Below are 18,723 nucleotides of genomic sequence, written 5' to 3'. Positions count from 1 at the left end.
TTTGCAACACTGGGTTAGAAGGACTGATTGAAAACTGAAAGGAGAGTTAAAGGGATTTGGCCCACAAATAAGGTTTGTCACCTCTCCACCGAAAAGGAAGCGGGGGACACGCATGAGACTGGCGGAGAAACCAGAGCCAACCCTTTCGAGTAAATGAGCGTCACATAGACAGAATGAAAAGAAAGATGCTTAAAAGGAATTTTTGGTTACCTTATCAAGGATCTTCCACCGGGACCTTTTCATATTTTCCATGTCCAGTTGGAACAAATTTGTATTTTGCCATCACATTCTGTGGGAAAGACCACATCAACGGTCAGTCAGGCGTGAATGTTTCGTTTTCCATCATGGATTTTTTCTTTTTTGCAATTACCCAACATTTACATATATAATCCATCATTGGACACATGGTTACGAATTAATTCCCGTTTTTTTTGCATTGTAAAGTTTTAAGATATCGGATATTCAGAAGTCTCCATACAAAGGTAATTTTAAGCCTCGCAAATTGGTCAGTGTGGTCTTGTGATGCCCCTATGAGGCAAGAGTCTACACATTAGAGACATCTATTTGCTCCAGTTTTGATAAAATCCTTGTTTTCTCTTCTACCGATCTAGCAGTTCTCTGAATGCTGAGCTCTGTATAACCCCGCCCACACCACTGATTGGCTGCTTTCTAGTGAATACTATTCATAGGCAGAAAGTTGCCAATCAGTGGTGGGGGCGGGGTTATATTGGGCTCATGAATACAGAGGACTACCTGGAAGCAAGTTTACTAGTCCTCTAGTAATGATCTCCAGTGATTTTATCAAAACTACAGCAAGCAGCACGATAAGTGACACACAACTGGAATCAGGGTCTCTGCTCCTACTTGGCAAAAACATTGTGGCATATCACTTAAAATAGCAATATTCAGCCCCTATTATAGGGGGGACCATTTTAATCTCTGTTATTGCCCCCCCCTTTCTTCTATGTATGCCACTGCTGTGGGAGCCCCAGACTTATTTCCACATAAGGAAAGACTTGCAGGCCATGTAGTAGCAAAAACAAAAAAAGAAACAAAACACAATTCACTTGAAAAAACACATTCACAAAGTCAATTACACTGTTCACACTAGATGCGGTAATGCAAGTTCTCTGTCTATAGCAGGAATGCGTCCTTCAATGAAATATCAAAGCAGCTTGTGATATAAACGACCATCTCCCTATGTTTGGAGACTTCTGAACCCTCTTTGTAATAAAAATGATACTGATATTTATGATACATGTTGTGAATATTTGCTAAATTAATAAAATTATCCAATTAATAAAAAAATTGGGGAAAATTCCTCTACTTATATTCTCAATAAGTCATAGGTAAATTTTGAGAGTCTACACTTAGAGGAACGTCTCAGAACCATGGGCAGCATGAATCACAGCCGGCTCCCTGCCCTGCTGAGCTAAATTGATGGGTTTCTCCCTTTATACACACACAGACCAAGACCAATCAATGAGTTGGAAGAAGCCGGTGGGGACATGCCAATTTTTTTTCCAATACAGGGAAGAAGGGACGTGGTCGGTTGGTCATTATGGATGCATTTACAATGGCCGACACACGACCATTAAGCCACCAACAATTTTCAACATGTAAGCCGATCATCAATAGTTTAACACAATGTTTCCATGCACACAGAAGAACTGATAATATAATCATTCCATGCACATAGGCTATCATTGTTCTCGGCAGCACATGTCCTGCTTACACAGGATGACGTGCTGCTGAGAACAAGCTTAAAAATAATTGCTCCCGACAAACGAGCATTTTGCTCAATGCTTGGGTGATTGACAGCCTGTTTAGGCAGCAAAACAGGGTCTTAGGCCGCTTTCACACTTCAGGCTTTTGGTATCCGGCATGGTGCTGCGAAAAACCGGACTACCGGATCCGGCCGCAAACGCAGACACCGGATCCTTCTTTCTGCCGGATATATTCCTGGCAGAGAAGGTTTCCGGGCATGTGCAGTGCGAAAAACCGGTCCGACGTTGGGAAAAAACGTTGCATGCAACGTTTTTTTCAGACGCCGGACTGGCTATTTTCTCCGGATCTGGAAAAAAACGGACGCGCTGCATTACCATCCGGCGCAATGCGGCAGCAATGAAACAGCACAGGGAAAAAGCCGGATCTGGTCGTAACAGGCGCCGAATCCGGCAGTCCGTTTTTTCGCCGCACCATGCCGGATACCGAAAGCCTGAAGTGTGAAAGTGGCCTTAGAGTGGCTCTTTGCAGATAATGGGCCACTTTACAGCGTGCACCTTAAGTCCACAGTTTGTGTGCTGCAGTCTTCATAAATAAGCGAATAGGGCCTCAAGCGTAAGACTGCCGACATGAAAGTAAGGTGGGCGAACTGCTAAAGGAACCACACCGCTTATTGCCATTTCTTATTTACACTCAAGTAACAAAAGTTGGTGTCTGATTATATTAATAATATTCAGACTTAGGCCGGTTTCACACGTCAGTGTCTCCGGTACGTGTGCCGACAGTTTTCTCCCGTACCGGTCTATGCACATGGGTCTATGCACATGTCAGCGCGTTTTCATGGACCGTGTATCCGTGTGCAAAACATGCAGGAATGTCCGTTTTCACCCGGACACACGGGCCGTAAAAAGTGCCGCACACGTAGAACATTGCATACTGTCCTCTGTGTACACAGACGGCCGCTGTGGAAGTAGCACTACTGTAAGCTGTTGTCCCCCGTCGGAGAATGCAAGCGATGAGGTCACGGCAGTTCAAGCTCTGTCACCGTGACCTAATCACTTGCATTCTCCGACGGTCCTGAGGTCACAACAGGTCAGTTTTTCATTCATTCATTCTCTGCTCGCGCTGATCGCGGCAGAGCAGGGGAGAATGGATTACGGCCGGCCTCAGCACCAGCCGCCGGGTGACAGCGGCTTACAGTAGCGGTAGTTCTCCAGCGTCCGTCCGTGTGGTCCTGATGCGGCATACGGTTGTCACACGTAGTACACACACAGACACACAGACACTGATATCTGCAATACTGTTTTTTCCGGTACCGGAAATATCAGGACGTGTGAAACCGGCCTTAAGGAGTAAGTCCATCCAGAACACCTCTTGTACACAGTATATATTTTGGACATATAGAGGATTTTGTTCATTCTGGGGTAAAGCTGTGTACAATAGGGTCAAACAGGATTTTTGTACATTAGCTACATGCATGTAATGTAAGTGGTAAAGGCCAAGAGTGACCGACTATGTGCAGCACTAGGACAGAGGTGAGTTGGGTCAATATGATATGCCTGAAAAACACTTGAAACTGATTTTCTCTTTAAGGAGTATTGTGAGCAGAGCAAAATGGAGAGTCATGAACTAGACTGTGCGAAAGGACCATAGTTTGTCTGTTTGGCACTATGTATTCACAAAACAATGGCGGATTTGTCACACACACATAATTGCACACAGTATATAAATAACTAACAAATGGTCCAGATCATCAGCTGGGGCCACACGGCAACTATTGATGCAACATAAGTCGTGTAGCCAAAGACTGCTAGGTGTCACCGCTACCCCAAGGGTACCACAACCGCAGCAAACAAGTCACAAAAAATCCAGCCGGGTACGATCCTTTGCAACATGCTTGTGGAGTTTGTGCTACCCACTGAGTCACAGTCCTACCCCTTTCACTTGTATTGCGCTGCAATGTAGTGACAACACCTAGCAATTTTTGGCCATGAGACTTGTGTCGCGGCCAACGTTGCTGCATAGACTAAGCATTATAATATCAGCCTGACCATATGGACAGTTTACCTTATTACTCTGCACTGACTTAGCGTTCTGCTCCCATAAGCTCTTTTTGCTGAGAACCTCTCCGGGCTTTACCTCCTACAATACGAAGAAGAAGGTAACAAGTGATCGGCCGTCTTCCTTTCCTCACCCGTGTACTCAGATGTCATTGAAGACCTAACTTACCGGGACTTTTGGAGATGCTGCATGGCTGTCTGTTTCCGATTTCCCTTTGCCCCACTGGTTAATCATGTCCGATACCCCAATGTTTATACCTTCTGTGTCCTGTAGAAAATGGTAAATCATCAGCTTTTAGATACATCATTACAGTTATAACTCTCATACCGGGATCATCATCGTATGTTATGGGGGCATTTGTTAGGCTAAGGGTCACAGAGATAAGCCTCGTTCCAGTAGGGCTCCTACATGACAGAAAGAAAGCTCATAATGCTGCATTGGCGCATGGATTGCACTGTAGACAAATAATTGCCATACGGCAACTCTACGTGTGGTCAAAGTCATCAAGTAACCTGACAGTCCTCTATGTGTCATGAGCCATAAAGAAAATCTTTCCAACCACTGAAAATCCTACCAATTACACTCAAACTGACTTCACGAATGAATGAAAGAATGAATGAATTATTGAGTGGATCAGTAAATTACCGTAATGAATACATGAGTGAATGAATGAAGCCTTATGTGGCAAAAGGTTCATTTAAAGTTCCAAACTATAATAATTAAGCAACACAGTCCAAGTCACCTCATCACTGTTTGCCCTGAGATCAGTCTCCCAAGGTTATCAAATGGCGCCAAGAACAACTGTCCTACGAATCTGGAAATGAGCAGGAATCACAGTATGGCCCAATTTTTGTACAGCTGATCGTCCAAAATCTAAACTTGGGTAAGTTCACAAAAGATGTATTTGATGTTCAACCCACATATTTGGCTGGAATCATCCCTCATCGATGATGCGTTTTAGGCCTACAAAAGATGCATTTGATGTTGAACCTACATTTTTGGCTTCAATCATCCCTCATTGATTTAGGCCCACAAAAGATGTATTTGATGTTGAACCTATATATTTGGCTGGAATCATCTCTCATTGATGATGATGTTTTAGGCCCTGTTCACATATCCATTAGGACGTTCCGATAAATGGAATAGGTGATCTGTTGCATTATGTTATGGAAACGGAATTATAGGGGCTCTATTCATTATTATGGGGTCCATCTGGGTTCCATTTTTTTAGAACCTAAGAAACTTAGGCAAGACTTCTTTTTCAATCTAAAAAAGGGACACTAGATGGATGATGCAAAACGGACCACATAATCCATCTGTCCGCTCCTAAAACGGAATGGGACATGTGAACAGAGCCTTACTGTTAAACAATATCTGCAAAGTGTTACCTTGCAAGGGGATAACTTAGATGCGGTGGTGACTTCCCCTGACTCCCACATGTTCTTCATGCTTGACACGGCGTCGGCTGGACTCAGTATTTCTAGAGACGGCTGACGAACTAAGCGGCCTGTTTTAGATGATGTCTGAGGAGGAAATTTAAGGTAAGAAACAACTGCATGATCATCAATCTCTGATAAAACCTGAGTGATTGATAAACCACATTAATATATTATAATAATAATTAACAGGAATTTAGCAAAGTTATTGATTCTCCTCCCTGGGTCACATGTGCATTGCTCCTACCTCTATAGCATGTGTGTACTGCTCCAGGAGGCCATCAATTTTGTGTATTGGGAGAGGTGGCTCACTTCTCTTAATACTATTGCTGTATGGAAGAAAGAAAGGTCACATTTCAGGCAAAGTAACGAAAGGAAATGATGAAAAGGGGGTGGACAAGGTGTATTAAAGATGTACAGGATAATAGTTACATTGCAAGTACACTTTTTTTTCCATAAATCAATTATAAAAGTGAATATTAAAAAATGTTGTAATATATCTTATTGGACAAGTCATGTTTTTGTTTCCTACACGATCATTTGATCTCAAAAATTGCTTAAATCTGTCAACAAATCTGTCTGCAGCCCCTATAAAAGCCTATGGAGAGGGATAAGCTGGACGGAGAAAAAGGCACAGCACCGAAAGAAAAAATGATGAGGGTGAAAAACGGCTAAAAATGCAGAATACGAGTCATATTATAGTGTTATACCTCATGTACTCTGCGTATTCTGAAAAGTTACCTGACACTGCTGTTACGCTTTAATTTTTTTTTTAGTAGGTTTATGATTCATGACCTATACATGGGATAGGTTGCTAATAACAGATTGGTAGAAGTCTATCTCCTAATACCCCCGAAGATCAGCTGATTGAAGGGGCAAGTGAGCTGTGCAGGCCTAATGGTGCAATGGATGCAGCTCTATAGTGGTTGAGCCCAGTATTGTAGCTCTGGTCATTCTCTCGAAAGGGACTGAGCTGCAGAGAGCTGCAGTACCAAGCACGACCACGACAAAATGTACGGCGCTATGACTGGGAAACAATGAAGAGGTCACGGTGCATATTTCACGAATTAATAGGTGCGGTGCTGGAGCCAGAACTCCATTGATCTATTGGTTACCTTTCCAAAAGAACAGGTCATTGATATAAAAAGGGCTAGAAAACACTGGTGATAATAAGATTCTCTTTTCGGACATTTTGGTCTGTAACTATAGCAAAACCGGAGAATAAAGTTCCATGGCCAGAACACTAGTCTGATATAACAGTGATATATACTGCCCAAGTGATAATACCACAAAGTGTCCAAATAACAGTTATACTGTAAATAGTGCCTGCAACATAGAATGATGAAATGCCCATAAAACACTGCCTATATAATAATACCATAAGATGCCAACATGGTAGGGTCATAAAGTGTCCATATAAAAGTGATATACATTGCTTGTATAATACGATTATACAATGCATACAAAATAGAGCTCTACATATTGTCTATATAATAGTGCCATGAAAGGTCCATATATAAGTTATATACAGTATATTGGCTATATAATAACACTACATTGTGCCTACACAAGAGTGTCATGAAATGTCCAAATAGCACTGATAAATACTACCTATATAATAACATAATACAATGCCTATATGATAGTGCCATGAAGGGTCCATATAACACTGACATACACTGCATATATAACAACACTATACAGTGCTTACATCATAGTACTATGAAGTGTCGATATAATGCTACATATCCTTCTAATCCTCCTGCAGACAATCAATGAGTTGAACGGCTCGTACCGTCTACATCGGCAGAGACGCTGTGCTCTCTGATTGGCTGCAGCGCTGATGTGAGCTGTCGGTGTGACATCACTGTGGCAGGCATAATACTGAGATCGAACTAGTGATGGAGAACTGGCGCAGGACCCGAGGATGGTGACTATCTGTGCTGTATATTGAGTTAAGTATAAAAAAATATAAGGGGTCCACTTTTCTTGATGTGGAAAACCCCTATAACTTTGAGTATTATATGTAATTGATAGTTGCTGCTGATATCTATATAATTCTTCACCGTTAGAGAGAAATTCTTGTGATCCATGGTCCAATATAAGGGTAAATCTAAGCCTTCACATGGCATTATTCACGTCCCATTATTACTTCATAGAAAAAGCAGAATACAGGCAGTAATATTTACCTCTTCTGGATGGAGCGGTTCAGGACCTCTGCTCTCTCCGTGATCTAAATATTGGTGAAACAGAAAAGTCATGTCGGGCACATTCACCGACAAACAGTTTTTAAATAACTATGCAGGTTAAAACACATCTTTGAACATGCTCATTAGATGTGTCAATATAAAAGATAGATTCAAAGTCTTTTCATTGTGACTATGTGCATGTGTTGTTTCCTGAAACAACAGGAAGTTACATTCTAAAAAAAAAGCCCCGGTGGCCAATGTGAAAATTGCATGATTTCTATTTTTTATTTCTAATACAGATTGGATAGTTAAAACTAGCATTGCAACAAAAAAATATTAATACAAAACTTTACACAATAGGTAATTATCTGAGGATAGCTTCCCTTTAAGGTAACAGTACTCACCTTCACAGTAATATTGTCTTCATTGTCCTCCACGTCACTGCTCACTGTCAGCTCTTTCGCATCTTCCGGCCGCCATCTCTCACTGTATGACTCGCTCTGTATCATGAGCCAAGGAATACGACCAAAATATTAGTACAAAGGTCTATTCCTGAAAACTGTATTACGAGCATGACATGATTCTTCCTGCCATTATGATTATGGCAGCATCAATAATCATATATATTATATAGTTTTTATATTTTAGTGGTTATAAAATTTGTACATGATGCCATGATCTGCTACCACCCGGAACTTTATTTTTTCGCTGATGGAGATGTGCGGGGGATTGTTTTTGGGTAGTGAGCTGATGTTTCTATCGGTACCATTTTGAGCTAATGCGAAGTTTTATTTTTTTTTACCGTCTTCTTTTGGGGTGATGCCAAATGACCCGAAAAAATACTAGTTCAGGCATTTGGAATTTTTTTCTATTATGACGTTTACCGTAGGTTAATTAATTTTATATTTTCATAGAGGGTAATTACATAATTTTACATAGCGGCAATGTGAAATATGTTAATTTCTTATTTATTTATTCTTGGCAAAAAATTGGCAAATTGGGGTTGATTGAAAATTGGCAAAAAGGGGTTGATTGAAAAACTTTAACAAAAATTGTTTCATTAACTTTCACTTATTTTTTTAGTTCATGTAGGTAACGTGACCCTGCGATGGTACATTAGTACTGAATAAAGGCTAGAATATATGGGAGCATAAATATGGTGGCAACTGGGAACCATCGGCAGCCCCCTGCTTGCTATAGTAAGCCATCAGCACCCCCACAATCTCGTCATGAATGGAAGTGAAAGTGCACACACTGATTGCAAACATTTAAATGTCTGAGAGTGATAGCGGCACTTAAAAGGCTGAACAGCTGCAATCGAAACTCCAGTTGCTGCTGTCAGAGGTGGGTGCTGACTGTATGACATAGCTGGCATCCGCTGTTTGAGCCCGCTCTGTAGACCCGTACCTAATGTAGGACAGTACCTGTATGTCCTATGTTTGGAAGCAGGGGTGTAACAATCACAGTCACAGAGGATGCGACCACGACCGGACAGGTACGGGAGGGGGGTTGACCAATACCGGCGCCTATTTCAGCTGAATGAGCATCTGATGACACACATTCAGCTGAAATACATTGCGATGCAGAGCCCCGCAAGGTCCCTGCATTGCAATACACACTGCCAGCCAATCACAGGCCGGTAGCTGACATCGGTGTGCCAGTCACATGGAGCGACCCATCATGCACCGCCATCACAGGTTTGCCAAAGTCAGCTGTCTGCTCCTGCGCCGGCTATAGAAGAGGACGTCCTATAGAATGGGAGTGGAGGAACGTGAGTAGGATAGTTTGTTTATTTTTAAATATGTTCGAGAAGAACGGAGTATTGTTACATGAGGGGTCCTGGATGGGGGACATATATTACAAAATGGGCCATGGATGGGGAACATATATTATAGCATGGGCCCTGGATGGGGGACATTTATTACAGGAGGGGTCCTGCATGGGGGTCATATATTACAGGATGGGCCCTGGATGGGGAACATATATTATAGTATGGGCCCTGGATGGGGAACATTTATTACAGGAGGGGTCCTGGATGGGGGACATATTTTACAGGATGGGCCCTGGATGGGGAACATATATTATAGGATGGGCCCTGGATGGGGAACATTTATTACAGGAGGGGTCCTGGATGGGGGACATATTTTACAGGATGGGCCCTGGATGGGGGACATATATTAGAAAATGGGCCATGGATGGGGAACATATATTATAGGATGGGCTCTGGATGGGGGACATATATTACAAGAGGGGTCCTGGATGGGGGATATATATTACAGGATGGGCCCTGGATGGGGAACATATATTACAAAATGGGCCATGGATGGGGAACATATATTATAGGATGGGCTCTGGATGGGGGACATATATTACAAGATGGGCTCTGGATGGGGGACATATATTAGAGGAGGGGTCCTGGATGGGGGACATTACAGGAGGGGTCCTGGATGGGGGACATTTATTACAGGATGGGCTCTGGATGGGGGACATATATTTCTGGAGGGGTCCTGGATGGGGGACATTTATTACAGAATGGGCCATGGATGGGGAACATATATTACAGAATGGGCCATGGATGGGGAATATATATTACAGAAAGGGCCATGGATGGGGAACATACTTGTATATTACAGGATTGGCCCCAGATGGGGGATATACATTACAGTATGGGCTCTGGAAGGGCGACATGTATTACAGAATGGGCCATGGATGAGGGACATATATTACAGGATGAGGGAGATATATTACAAGAGGGGTCCTGAATGGGGGACATATATTACAGGATGAGTCCTGGATGGGGAATGGCGACGTCACAATTGAATGAGAGACATTATACCAATAGGCCCAGGATATTGGACATTAGTACAGGATGTGGACATTATTACATTATTGGGGGGGGTTGACGCATATTTTTTTATAGGATTTCGAACGCTTCAAGGGCCTATGCATCTGACCAACATGCAGATGGGGGGACCAGGTCCAAATATTTCACCAGGGACTATCAGACTCCAGTAACATGTGATATAGACAAACAATCAATATTTCAATAATAATTAAATATTTGATAATACAAACAATAAATATCAGATTATTATGAATACAGCTTGTTGTGCACAGTGATAGCAATGCTCATTGCAGCATATAACCACATAAGTCTTTGGTCCCGGTAGGAGTACTTTTGTACAGGAGGACAGGGCTAGCCTTCTAATAAGAATATATGGTCATACACAGAGGCAGCTGGGAATACCTGATCATTGTATGGCTTAAAGGCATAATTTTCTCTTCCTCCCTCTTGCTCTAGATTTGACTCTTCTTCTCTTAGATACCGACTTGCTGCTATGTTATCCTCTTCATTATCATTATACTCGCTGAGGACAAATGAAAATAAAAAGGAAAAGAAGTGATAGCGTGCAAGCGAAAAATATTGTAAAAAGATAAATGTCACCATTCCATTCTGAGGTCTCACTCAGACGTTCATGTGTGAAGATCCAAGTGTGGACCATGATGTGCAGAATGGCCACAGGTCTCCTTTGTCAAACTTGTCAGTCTCATACTTGTCTATGAAGTACAAAGCTGTCAAGTTCGGGACAGGAGACCAGCAACCAGTCTGTGCATGACAGTCCATACCCTGCCCGGGACATATTGACGTCGGTCGATTGACCTCACATCAACAGGGCTGCAGCCAATCAGTCAGCTCTCCATCTCAGCTGCTGATCTCACGGATTGGTTTCAGCACTGTCACTTGTCTTACTGAGTCTTTTTCATTCTGTATTTTCTGTTGCTTCTGTTGTTCATTAATAAAAATGTGATTTTTTTGATATATGGTTGTGCATCATGCTATAGGTTTTAGTCAGAAGTAGTTACAAATAGTGTCCGTCATCCCGTCTCCCTGGAGGACCTGTTCTGTCCTGCATTACAGTGCCTACTCATTGATTTGATGGATATTGGGTAATGCCTTATTTGCCCTGTGGAGGCACTGTAGGGAAATTAAACACTCGCTGCCAGGATTCTCCACAAACTGCAGCTGATCACTGGCTGCTCTCTGTAATGTCACATGTGACTGGATACACCGCCTCCAGCAGGGCAAATTTCTATAACACCCGTGAACCTGGATACACTGCCTCCAGCAGGGCGAATTTAAACAGAGTTAAGGGAAACACCGGGGAAACCGTTACAATGGAGGGCCCTGCAATAGGGAACGGGGACGTGGAGACCTCCTGCACTCCCCTGAGTCAGTGTCTCTACACTCCTGACGGTCCCTAGGCAGGTTCCGCACCTGGCGATGAGCTGGATACCTCAAATCCCTAGTTTGCCCGGCACCTATCCCTTTCTAGTGAACTGGACGATGCAGAAACTAATCCCACCACTGCACTAATACACACACAAGGAAAGTAACATACAGGGAAAAACACCACTTAGCTTAGCTCTGTTACTATTGCTCCCAGCAACAGAGTATGAAACCAAAGTTCAGCTTCACCCCTGAAGCTCGACACCTGAATTCAGCTTCCGCCTGAAGCAATTACACCAGAGCTCCCCTGAGCTGCAAGGAACTCCTCTCTGTCGTTCCTTCCTTCACCAGACTTGGTTGGAAATGAGCAATATCACCAACTGTGAGTGAGACCACCTGCTACTCCTTTACAGATAGCAGCCAGGGAATCACACCTGCTTCATTATCACGTGCAATAACACTAGCGGCCACCGGGGGCAACTAAACTAAAGTAACCAGAGTGCAATGACCCTAACGGCCACCAGGGGCAAAACTAGAACTAAAACAACCACAGTGTAATGACCCTAATGGCCACCGGGGGCAAAACTAACTTTAAGCAAACAGCTTAATGGAAAAAAAAGGTTACTTGTGAAAAATCTGTCATAATCCAACCTGGATCATGACACTCTCAACTAGAGATGAGCAAATTGGTTTGGATTTTGTCCCCGAATCTGATTTTGACATATTCGGCCCCTATTCATGCCGAAGGTATGTCTTATAATCGGTTCTGAACATAGTCGGTACATTCTACTCCCATTGACTCTAATGACGTTCGGGTGTGTTCAACGAATATTGCAAAAACAATATTCGATTCCGATCGTATTCGGAACCGATTCCGAACAAATTCGCTCATCTCTACTCTCAACCAAAAGCTTTCATCAGTTAACTGGCAAAAGACCCTTTTAACAAGAAGTGATTGTCCATACTGGAGAACCCTTTTATTACATGACAGCTTGTCAGAAGAATAACTTTTTGAGACAATTCTTGTTCTTCGGAGATCCCATATGTTCGTCTCTGTGGATATATCTCGTGTTTCTTATCTTATGCTTATGATTCACATGCCGGGTAACGACCCTAGTCTGTAGGTTTACATTATTTTTAGGATACTCTTTATATGAACTAAATCCACTTAAGACGTTAATTCTCTGCATATAAGGTAGGACTTGTACCTTGACGCCCACTGGTTGGAAGTGACGGTCAGCGTCTCTGCTCTACCGGTCTCATGGCTGCTGTGTTCATAACTGCAGGAATCGGCTTCATCGTTCACCTGATAAAAATAAAGAAATGAAGTATTTTTTAAAAGTACATAGAAAATGTAGAATATATAATAATAATTTTATTTCTATAGTGCCAACATATTCCGCAGCACTTTACATTATAGAGGGGACTTGTACAGACAATAGACATTACAGCATAGCACAGCAATAAACACATAGATCAAAACAGATACCAAGAGGAATGAGGGCCCTGCTCGCAAGCTTATAATCTATAAGGGAAAAAGGGAGAAACGAAAGGTGGATGGTAACAATTGCTTTTATTGTTTTTACTGTTTGGACCTTCCTTAGTGTAAGAATCGGGTGTTCCTACAGCAGCAGCATGAACCAGTTAACAGTCTAAATATGTAACAGTACAGACACAGAGGGCTATTAAATGCAAAAAGCATGCAAGAACATGATGCGAGGAACCTGGTTATGGTAAAAAATTTAGAAATGAGCCACACAGGGATATTTACATTAATGCGTTGAGGCGATAGGCCAGTCTGAACAAATGAGTTTTTAAGGCACGCTTAAAACTGTGGGGATTGGTGATTAATCGTACTAGCCTGGGTAGTGCATTCCAAAGAATTGGTGCGGCTCGTGAAAAGTCTTGGAGATGGGAGTGGGAGGTTCTGATTAATGAGGATGCTAACCTCAGGTCATTACCAGAACGGAGGGCACGGGTAGGGTGGTAGGCTGAGACGAGGGAGGAGATGTAGGGTGGTGCTGAGCCATGGAGGGCTTTGTGGGTGAGGGTAATAAGTTTGTACTGGATTCTGGAGTGGATGGGTAGCCAGTGTAAGGACTGGCACAAGGTGGAGGCATCGGTATAACGATTGGTGAGGAATATGATCCTGGATGCTGCATTCAGGATGGATTGGAGAGGGGAGAGTTTGTTAAGAGGGAGACCGATTAGTAGAGAGTTACAATAGTCCAGATGAGAATGAATAAGAGAAACAGTAAGAGTTTTTGCAGAGTCAAAAGTAAGAAAGGGTCTAATTCTAGAAATGTTTTTGAGGTGCAGATAACAAGAGCGAGTTTCCTATATAGCAAAGGTTAGTGTAGGAAAAGTGCCTTAGAGACGTTCACGTGATCCTCAAGGACCATCAGCCAAACAGGACACGTTGTTTAGCTTAGAAGGTCCACATGGATTAGTTTTGGAGACGTTCTAGTCATTAGTGTTGCACCGTTAGATACAATGCAGTAAGAACATTTATGACACGTGCACACTGTACACATGGTTTACCCTCTGCTATTCACTGCTACTTATGTGAAGAAGTTAGCAAAATTACCTCAACTCCTTCAAAACGAGAAGTCCCTTCGTCTTCTTCCTCTTCTGCTTTTCGCTGTTGACCTCCAGCTTCTTCCTCTGCAGTTCTGACAAATCCACTCTGTTCTTCTTCCACGCGCCGGAACTCCTCTGTCTCCTCTGTGGCCTGTGCTTTCTGTTTCCTCTGCTCCAGTTTCTGTGACCAGTCACTGAACCCCTCATCTTCTTCAGTCTCCCAGGCTCCAGCTGGCTTTAGTCCCATCCTTAAAATGACAAGAGTCATTGGACACGTTACGTAGATGACCGCCTTGTGCCTTCATATTTATACGGTGCAGCACAAATATCGGTCTCTTTTCATTAGTTTAGATTTTGCATTGTTTGGCTATTGGAAGGGCAAGGACGGCGGGGTCTCTTCCCTTGCAGAAGGGCTTCCCTGTGATATAGTGCTCACTTTATATAACAAAGGTATAAAACATTTCTTACGAGACCATAATCTCTATTTTCACCCTCCACCAGTGGCGTAACGTGAAGATCATGGGGTTTTAATATTTTGGGTACCCAATGATACCTGTTTGGATTTCAATGAGGGAGACCACCAGTCGAAAATAAACGTTTAACTTAACAATAACTTTTGTGGGAATTATAGTCAGTAGATATCAGGCACACAACTTCTTTGAATGTTTCCTTCACAATGAGGAGCATTTCTCACAAACAGTTCCAATTCCTTTCTCGTTACTCGTTCGATCTCTATTTCCACTGTTTCACTTTTTTCACCACAGCCCAGTCCAGTTAGCAAGAGTCCTATTCTCAACCCTTCGTTCCCCTTAAGGTAATTATGTTGCCAGTATGGTGGGTACTTCACTTCTCGGTCACTGATGATCAGAAACTCCCTCAGGGGGCACACTTTTCATCTCATACTCTGTCCTGTCTTAGCCCGTTACCTCTTGGAGTTATCCAAGAAGTATCATTTCTCCTTGCGGAGAATGACATGCTAATCATGTCGAGATGAGGAGACTTAAAGCCGCAATGCTCCTCTGGGAAATATGCAAATTATGCAAATTGTCTCTTCAGAGAGGAAGAGGACTAGAACTCTAGTGCCACCTATTGGAAGTAGCAATCCTAAATGTCAATGTCGACCCTTTAACGAGCCTTGTTATAAACGCTGGGCCGTACTGCTAGGAGTTCTCTCGGGGACCCGTCTCCGTTTGATCACTCTGTCCTACTGTCAGTTTTGCTTTTCTCTTTACTCCGGTTCATGCTAACCACCGTCTTGGTCTCTCCTCACAACAGGACACCCATGTCATGCGGCACTGCTTACTGTCCAGACCTTAGGTCTACTTCAAACACACGCTGGGCCCTATCTGACATCCTGATAGGAAACTGTCTCTGTCTCTTCACCATTTCCCCTCCCACACTGGGCTAGTTCCAAACGTTAACTCTAACTCTCTCTACCATCAGGCAACCCACATTAACACCATTAACGCTTGTCATAGTACACATTACGTTTGCCTGTCTTCAAGGGGGAACATGGTCAACTTGTCTATCTCCTTCCACCCCCACCACTGATTGTCAGCTTTCTGCATGTGCACAGAAAGTTGCCAATCAGTGGTGTGGGCAGGGTTATACAGAGCTCAGTATTTAGAAAACTGCTAAATCTCCAGCAGATAAAACAAGGATTTTAGTAAAACTGCATCAATCAGCCCAGTAAGTGATACATCGCTGGAATCAGGGCCTCTGTCCCTACATCATGCTTTACTCAGATGGGGTAGTAAAACCCTGGTGACAGATTCCCTTTAACTAATTGGGTTCTTTTTCAAAATTGAGGTACTGGAGAAAAGACGGTTTTTGGAATGACCTGATCACTATAGATGAATATTATGAAAGTCAAGGGTTATACAGTAGCTAATGTAGGTCTGTGAGTATAACATGGGGCATCTACTGTGACAATTAGAAAGAAGGTTTAATCATCATCACAGAAGAGGATTCTTTACTGTCAGAGCAGTGAAAATCGGGGACTCGCTGCCACAATATCTTGTGATGGGTGACTTATAGGCCATCATGTACTATAAATGTGCGACATGTGGATTGTAATGTGGATTCACCCCAGATTTAACTGAGGATCAAACCCCTCTACATTGAGATTCTGGAAATTTAAAAAAAATTTAAAATTTCATACCTTTTTGGTAAAAAAATAATATCTTTATTTGTAGATGTGACATTAGGTAAAATTTCATGTACTTTTAGGGTACTGTAGTGTGCTGAAAACTTTCTATTCCAAAATCTACCGTAATTAGAAAATGCACGGCTGATAACGAGTCCTGTGTGTAGTTACACACAGCGTTTTGTGCATTTATTTTAGGGTCAGTGTTGTTTTTTTTGCTTTTGTATTTTTTCGGGGGGTTTTAAGCCAGCGTTGAATGACTTATAGGTCATGCCATGCACCTATGAAAAATTAAATGTGCAAATAGTCTCTTTAGTGAAGGAGAGGACTAAACTTAGGATGAAAAGTGAAACCTGAAACTCCATTTACAGATAAGTGTTTTGGGGTGTTGGCAGGAGTGCTACCCCAATATGTGACACTAGAGTTCTAGTCCTCTTTGCTCTCTGAAGAGGATATTTGCATATACTGTACAATTTCACAGAGGAGAATTGCATGGCTTATAAGTCTCCTCACACCAGCTTGGAATTCGTCTCAAGAAGAAACATTCCCCCTTAAATTAGACATCCTGCTTTACACTGATGAGGGGCAAACACTCTGAAATATGTGTCTGAGATGGAGAGTCTGGTTTGGCTTTTTATGCTATGTCATGTGACAAGACTCGTTAAAGGGTCAATATTGTCTTTTAGGATTGCTAAGCCCGATAGGTGGCACTAAAGTTCTAGTCCTCTTCCTCTCTGTAGAGGATATTTGCATGTTTTTTTAAACACATCCAGATTTTAATATGGATTTTGTCCTGCCATTGTATAAAGTGACATAAAATATAAAATTTAAAAAAAATTGCTAAAAATGCCCTAAAAATGCTTGTTACATATAAAAAATAAACCATGGTGTTTTGGGAGCAGGAATCTGGCTATCAGACACAGCCAGACTCCCAGAGGGAAGGCACAGAGGGTTTGTTTTCTGCGTTCCCAACTGCCACATACACAGCGCTAAATAAGCACTGTGTATAGAATAACAGCAATCATTTGATCATTGTGTAGGGATGGAGCAGGAGCTGCTGGCAGTTTGGCCTGCTGTGCAGGCAGGAGGCCAAAATTGTCCTGTGTTATGATTGAGTCACCGTAGGAGACAAAAACAGAAATGCTAGCTAAGTCCAGAAAACCAGAGAAGTTGGCAGCTATCGGATTGCAGACCCCTGAACCTATCAGCACAACTAGCAGTAGCCGTGGGGGGTTCCTACGATGCCCTAGACCCCTCGATCACAGCCGGAGAATTAAATAGGCCTAAAGAAAGAAAGGGGAAATCTAAACTGCCCCAGAGCAGACCCCAAAGCAATAGGCAGCCCCCAACATATAATGACGGTGAAGCAAGATGAAAATACTAACACAGATAGAAAGATAGACAGAGCAAAGAGGGGCCCAAGCTAACTTGATAGAAAAGGACAGGAAGGCTGATGTCTGCAATCCGTGAAAAACCCTATGAAAATAAGAGCCAACAGACTGACAGTGAAAAAGGCCCTGAAGACGCTAGGCTTCAAAAAAGCTATGTCAGTACTCAGGAATATACTGAAGACAGAGCTACAGGCAAAAGGAGATTCAGCTCACCCCAGCAGGGAATGGCAGAATACTGAAAAGCAAGGAAAACAAAAAACAAAACAAAAAAGCTAACAGGCAAAACAGAAAACTTAGCTTTAGGGAGCAGGAATCAGACTGGTGTCCTAGGAGTCCACAGAGAAATCACCCGCAGGGCAGAAGGGCGTCGGCAGCCTTATATCCAGTCCGTGACTCCACTCAGCCAGTCATCCTCATTACACTCAGGTGCCTGATAATCAGGCTCATTACCTTCCTTTACCAGAATAGGGAGTTCACCAGACCCCAGTGACGAAGGGGAAAATGAACTCACAAAAGTACCTCCCCCTTGAGGAGGGGTCACCGAACCCTCAACCACGCCACCAGGGCGATCAGGGTGAGCCCGATGAAATGCACGCACCAATCTTTTGGCATGAATATCAGAGGCAGAGACCCAGGAATTATCCTCCTGACCATAACCCTTCCACTTAACTAAATACTGGAGTCTCCGTCTAGCCAGACGGGAATCCAGTATTTTCTCTACCTCATATTCCATGTTACCTTCAACCAATACAGGGTCTGGAGGTGCCACCCCAGGAACAACTGGTTCAACAAACCTCTTCAACAAGGACTTATGGAACACATTATGGATTTTAAATGTGACAGGAAGAGCCAAACGAAAAGAGACCAGATTAATAATCTCCAAAATCTTGTAAGGTCCAATAAATCTAGGCTTAAACTTAGGAAAAGCCACCTTCATAGCAATATTTTTTGATGATAACCACACCAT

At 42.8% G+C, this 18,723-nt stretch overlaps 1 protein-coding gene across 4 annotated transcripts in view; it reads right to left on the bottom strand.

Moving 5' to 3' along the window:
* The window catches only part of LSP1 (lymphocyte specific protein 1), a 106,745-nt gene that overhangs the window by 6,246 nt on the left and 81,776 nt on the right, over positions 1-18,723 (bottom strand). For all 4 annotated transcript variants that reach the window (XM_073574041.1, XM_073574038.1, XM_073574039.1 and 1 more), the window contains 10 exons: positions 14,227-14,467; positions 12,848-12,945; positions 10,659-10,779; positions 7,816-7,911; positions 7,412-7,455; positions 5,470-5,551; positions 5,175-5,309; positions 3,955-4,053; positions 3,793-3,867; positions 211-289 (listed from right to left, as the gene is read on the bottom strand). In XM_073574041.1, the coding sequence (XP_073430142.1) occupies positions 215-289; positions 3,793-3,867; positions 3,955-4,053; positions 5,175-5,309; positions 5,470-5,551; positions 7,412-7,455; positions 7,816-7,911; positions 10,659-10,779; positions 12,848-12,945; positions 14,227-14,466 (1,065 nt within the window). In that variant the 5' untranslated portion in view covers position 14,467 and the 3' untranslated portion in view covers positions 211-214. The remainder of the gene's footprint in view (positions 1-210; positions 290-3,792; positions 3,868-3,954; positions 4,054-5,174; positions 5,310-5,469; positions 5,552-7,411; positions 7,456-7,815; positions 7,912-10,658; positions 10,780-12,847; positions 12,946-14,226; positions 14,468-18,723) is intronic.

Source organism: Dendrobates tinctorius, unplaced genomic scaffold (assembly GCF_039654945.1).
Source record: "Dendrobates tinctorius isolate UK_male_01 unplaced genomic scaffold, ASM3965494v1 ptg000037l, whole genome shotgun sequence".
Lineage (NCBI taxonomy): Eukaryota > Metazoa > Chordata > Amphibia > Anura > Dendrobatidae > Dendrobates > Dendrobates tinctorius.
Note: the sequence above shows the minus strand (reverse complement) of the source record. Positions and strands in the feature narration are given on the sequence as shown.